This window comes from Centroberyx affinis, unplaced genomic scaffold (genome assembly GCF_046629955.1).
Source record: "Centroberyx affinis isolate AG114_WGS23_722 - 3 ecotype Tasmania unplaced genomic scaffold, CSIRO-AGI_Caff_v1 ptg001688l_1, whole genome shotgun sequence".
NCBI lineage: Eukaryota > Metazoa > Chordata > Actinopteri > Beryciformes > Berycidae > Centroberyx > Centroberyx affinis.
In genome coordinates, this window is record NW_027280106.1 from 10665 (window position 1) to 16549 (window position 5885).

Consider the following 5885-nt stretch of genomic DNA (forward strand, 5'->3'; position numbering starts at 1 on the left):
AGGATTAGGCCTTGGGTTTAGGGTTATGATCAGAATTAGGATTAAGTTAAGGTAAGGGTCAAGGTTAGTATACTACATTTTTAGGCTGACATAAATCTGTATAAAGTGACATCAAGCTGATGTAAATGATATGAGGATAGGGTCTTTTGAGGGGAAAACAGTGTAAATGAATGCTTTTCTGAAAATAGAATTGATCTTTGCTCGTAGACTTATATTTAAATTTGACCTTTTTATTTGCCACTTCGTCCCTGGTTAAAGTTAAGGTTAAGGTTAGCTAAGGGTTAGGGAATGAGTGTAGTCAATGGAAGGTTCTCACAAGTATAGCAAGAACGTGTGTGTGTGTGTGTGTGTCTGTGTGTGTGTGTGTGTGTGTGTGTGTGTGTGTGTGTGTGCCAGGATGCCCTACAGCACCAGGGGTGTAGCATTATCAAGGAACACTTTTAGCAGCACAGTAGCAACACAGTGAAAGAACTAGGCTAGCTTGTTTTAATAAAGTCTTGAATTATGCACAGCAATAAGCAGAGCCTGGACTTGAATATTTATGATGCGGGAGAGAGAGAGAGGGAGAGAGAGAGAGAGAGAGAGAGAGAGAGAGAGTGAAATCAACAAGGCAGAGGCTGGCCCTCTTTCTGTTTGCATGTTTGTGTCTTTGTGGATGTTTGTGTGTGTGAGAAAAAGTGAGTAATGAGTAGGCGTGTGTGCGTGTTCGTGTGTGTGTGTGTGTGTGTGTGTGTGTGTGTGTGTGTGCATGGTGATGAGAAAGAACAAGTCAAAATAAGGAATGAGTAGGACTGTTTTTAGAGAGAGAGAGAGAGAGAATACATGAGGAGCGTGTGTCTGTGTGTTTGTGAGTGCAATATAGGCTAGTTTAACCACTTTTTTAGACTGACATAAATCTTTATTACCTAAAATTCATAGTAAATATCAGACTAAATAAATAACATAAATTAGTAGTATCAATAAGTAGTATCAAACCAATGTAGGTTATATGAGGATAGGAAAAAAAAAAACATAAAAAACATATATTAATGCTTTACTGAAAGTGTAATTGATTTTTGTTAATGTTGGTGACAGTTTTCCTTATGATGATCACCAACTGGGGGTCAATAGTTTACCAGGCTTTTTATTTACCAATACATCACTGATTATAAGTTATCCTACATCTGCTTCTCACTCTGCTGAGTTGAACTGAACTGAACTGAACTGAACTGAACTGAACTGAACTGAACTGAACTGAACTTGGACCCCAACACGAAGCTGAGCCCATTCCTGTTGTGCAGAATGACCTTTTAACCTTTTCACAGAGAGAGACAGAACTGCTGCTAGCACAGATAAAAAAGCTTTGCACTGCAAAAACTCCAGTCTTCCTGCCCAGTTAAATAAGTTCTAGCAGGTAAATTAATTAACACTGCCGCTGATGAAGCAAGTAATAAATAAAACCGAATTCCTCTGTGCAGATAAATTAACATGAAATCAAACAAATAAACTGCTGAATGAAAACATTGTTTAGGAATTGTGTAGTGGGGAGAGCCAATCAGGACCGAGTCCAGTTTGATTTGTTAGTTTGAGTTAGGAGTTTAAAAAGGATGGATTTTAAACATCTTTGATCACATGACTGTATATAGAGGATTTCCCATAATAGGGCCCCTTTAAAGGCCAATGTTATAACCTTCTTCTTAGTTCCTAGTTTTCTTTTCCTCTGTGTTATTTGGTCTTTATAGTCCAAAACTTTTGACACTTCATCCTCTAAATCCTCTGTCTTAGTTTCATCCTCAATTTCCCCGTCTAATTTCGTCAAACAGTCCTCCTTTATTATCAGCTGCTCCATGAGTTCTTCAAGCATATCACAATCATATGCCAATTTATCAAATTCATCGTCCATCTTGCTCGGGAGCAGACTATAGACTTGTTGTTCATTTTATTCCCTGCAACTCTTATAAACTCAAAAAAAACAAATCAAAGATCCCCTCTCATTTCATTCACAAACTTTCCCTTCATTCAGCTCCCACTCGCATCCCCACCCTTTCCCTCTCCTTAGATCCAGATCCCCCCCCCAGCAACCACTTCCCTCATCCCTCCCCCCTTTTTTTTCTTCTCTGTGGCTCTGAAGATAGTGCGGGAAGTTAATTTTCATGTAAGTGGACTCCTTGCCGCTTCGAGTGCTGCCTTCCAGGCCCCGAGCGCATCCCGGCCCGGCCTTATTCATCCTCGCAGCGGGCCGCTCCATGGATAGGGTGTCTATTAATGACACACTCCACTGGTGCACGGAGAGAAAGTGCGCGGAGGTTTCCATCTAATAGCCGACATCTTGTTTCCCGCCGGCCAAAAGTTTTCCCAGAGTCACGTCGAGGCTCTCCGAGGAGTTATCATTTAATAGCATTAGCTGTGGAGAGCGCAGCGATGGCAAAGCTCGTAATTTAGAAGTTAATTTACAGTTCTGTTCCCAAAATGCTTGACTGTGGGGCATTCCCACATCTTGTAATGTAGATTTAAAAAACACACAGTGTCCTTATTTGGTCTGAGTGATACAGGGTGCAATTTGGGAATGAGATGATATTCATCAAAACTATTTTTGGGATTGCATGACGTTTACTGGAGAGAGAGAGATGGATGACATGCAACAAACGTCCATGGCCAGATTCTAACTCAGGACTCTGCAGTTACACAGTATGCCCCTTGGCCAACTGAACCACCAGGACACTCCAACTGTTAACTGGCTTTACTCTGAGGAGAAGAAGATTTTGTCCAACTTTTTTAACTAGAGATGCAGCTAAGTCCTTCAATTATTGTATATCAACAATACTTGGATGAGTCTGCTTTATACCTGAGAAACATCTGCCAAGAGGGCTTTACTTTTCATGATATACTATTTGGAGATTGATGAATTGCCTGAACCAATAGTCCCATCAACAGACTAAATAACACAGGGGACAGCAGGGGTTCTTCCCGTCTAATTCCGTTTTTCCCATGGCACAGCCGAGGGCATCACGAGGCAAATTGCAGTCAGTCAGTCAGTCAGTCAGTCAGTCAGTCAGTCAGTCAGGTAACACTTAGTGAGATGTCGCTTCGTGAGAAGGCCTCTAGAGGGCGTCTCTGACTAAAAGATGGCCTCTCACCTATGGGCTAAATGCCACATTGAGTCCCATACACTGATAATGCCATATTGGATCTCACACAGAGCCACACTCTTCACCGTCAATTTGCAGACATCCACATATTCTGCTGTCCTGCAAACCTTAACAGTAGGTAACGTTATTACCTGTGGTATGGGAGGTTGGTGGAATATGTAATTTAACTGATAAACGTGTCGTGCTAGCCGAGCATTGTGTGGGTCTGTACAGGATCTGTGCTTGTTTCTTAAGCCGTTGCGTTTCCCCTTAAAGTAGTTTCAAACTTAGAAAAAAAAAAATTTTCATACTGTATGACAATGTCACATCCATTTTCTGTATCTGCTCATTCCAACGCTTCATTGAAGCTATGGCTGCTTTGAGTGAAATATTCAAACCCAACACGCTGCACCATTACATCAAATGGAAAAACATCTAGGTGTTTGTCCACCATTTTATACACCTTTCCCTGTAATTCAGCAGGACATATTCAATATCTTTGGAAACCTTGGGATCTTGCCTAGAATTTAAAACCAAGCTCTGCGGGTATGAACAAAGCTTGGCTACAAAAACGGGTTTGTAAATATGTTTTCTGCATGTGGTATTCCCTGTTGCTACACTAGCAGAGGCACCAGCACATCAGGTTTTTGCCTATCAGTGAAGTTAGAGCAGTTAGTAATTGCAAACATTGTAAAAATGGCCAGAGAAAAGACTATTCAAGGCAATCAAAGGCATTTTCTGCATCGACTGATAAAACATCCAAAGATAATAAATTGTCTGAAGCATTTTTGAAGTAAATGTAAGAGCTTGCATAGATTATTTGTTTCTTAATAAAGGTGCTTTGATCAAGACAAATGAGTTTTGGTAGACAATTCTTCAGGTGTCTAGACATCTGAAGAAAAACATTCTGATTGGGTCTTTATCCTTTATTATAATAATAATAATAATAATAATAATAACTTTATTTGTATAGCACTTTTCTAAAAACAATGTTTACAAAGTGCTTTACATACAGTAAAATCCAACAGCAGCAATAAAAGAAAATAGGCATAAAAAGTAAAATATGATGTAGACAGGTACAACTAAAAAAAAAAAACACAAACCAACAGAGATACAATTAAAAACAGATCAAACTTTTTCATAAAAGTGTGTGCCGAAAAGAAATTATAAAAAATAAAAAATAGGAATAAAAGGTAATACAGGAGATAAACAGGTGCAACTAAAACAAAGAAACAGAGATACAATTAAAAACAGATGGAACTAAAAGTGTGTGCCAAAACACAAAAAGGCAATAAAATGGACATACAGGTACAAGTAGGTAACACTACCGTTCAAGAGTCCGGAGCCAGCGAGAACCCTCCATGCCCCCGAAAGAGACCGATACCCCGATCCACCAGCCGAGACACCGACAATGCCACAAACCAATACCACCACTCCAAATGACTGCTCCACTCCCCAAACCCCCCACCCGTCAAGGAACCCCCCATGCGCAGCAGCGACAGTCCCGCAGACCCCAGGCACTCCAGCCACCATGCCCCCAGGACACCCGGCTAAGCCCCGCCCCACGCCCCCCGCAGGACCCGCCACCGGCGCAAACGGCCCACAGGGCATCCCCCACGCACCCCACGATCAAGCCGCCCCCACAAAAGCCCGACAGGACCCAGACCGGCCGACCGCACCGGCCAACCCACCAGAGACAGCACCCGTCTCCACAACCCGCCAGCCGATCGTTGCCCCGAGAGACGAAAGCCACCCCAAGCGCGACACCGCCAAGAAACCGAAGACCCCCACGCAAAGGCGCACACCCCAGCATGAAATCCCCAGCCTCCCGGCAACCCCACGCATGGAAGCAGCCCCCATCCCCCAAAACAACAACCGACCGCCGAGCCAGGAGAGACGAGCACCGCCTCCGACAGACCGACCAGCGAAACCGCCCGATCCAAACCCCATCGAGCCCTGCGGAAGACAGCCTGAACGCACGGCCCGCGAGAAAACGCCCCACAAGCCAATCGCACCCATGGCAAGCGGCGAAACCCCAGCTGAGAATCCCGAAAGCCCGACAGCCAGAACACCCAAGGCCAGCAAAGATGCCACAGACAGAGGACTCCCGATGAACAGAGTCCAAAGAACAGAACAGCCACCCGAAGACAGAGGCAGCAGTCCGCAACACCGCCACTGCCCCGGCTGCACTCCCCGACCAGTTCAATGCCACCCCAGCAAACAGAAGCACCAGCCTCCCCCAGGAAACACAAAGACCCCTCAGTGACTCCAGACTCCCGAACGGCAGTGCAAAGGGAGTGAATCACATAAAAGCCTGTTTATATAAGTGTGTTTTTAGAAGGGATTTAAAAGATGAAACTGATTTAGCTAGCCTGATTTCCTCAGGCAGGTCATTCCAAAGTCTAGGCGCCCTAATAGAGAAAGCGCAGTCACCTTTAGTCTTGAGCCTAGACTGTGGAACAACCAAAAGGGCCTTGCCTGAGGAGCGAAGGCTACGTTCTGGCTCATAAAGAGTTAAAAGGTCAGCAATATAGCTAGGGGCTAGACCTTTCTGTGCTTTAAATGTAATCAGTAAAATCTTAAAATCAATTCTAAATCTTACTGGTAGCCAGTGCAGATGTGCTAAGACTGGGGTAATATGGTCTCTACGTTTAGTGCCAGTTAAAATTCTAGCTGCAGCATTTTGAACAAGCTGGAGACGTGAGATAGATTTTTGACTGAGGCAGGTATAAAGAGAGTTGCAATAGTCTAGACGAGATGAGACTAAAGCATGAATTA

General features: G+C 43.6%; 1 protein-coding gene across 1 annotated transcript; it reads left to right on the forward strand.

Moving 5' to 3' along the window:
- Window positions 1–4518: 4518 nt before the first annotated feature.
- On the forward strand, window positions 4519–5373 carry LOC139651581 (uncharacterized). Its single transcript, XM_071528549.1, has one exon. It carries the CDS (start codon window positions 4519–4521, stop codon window positions 5371–5373), a length of 855 nt encoding a protein of 284 aa, XP_071384650.1.
- Window positions 5374–5885: the final 512 nt, after the last annotated feature.

Bases quoted from the DNA above. Each gene is read 5' to 3' on its own strand.
- LOC139651581 (XM_071528549.1), top strand. From the start codon at position 4,519: ATGCCACAAACCAATACCACCACTCCAAATGACTGCTCCACTCCCCAA.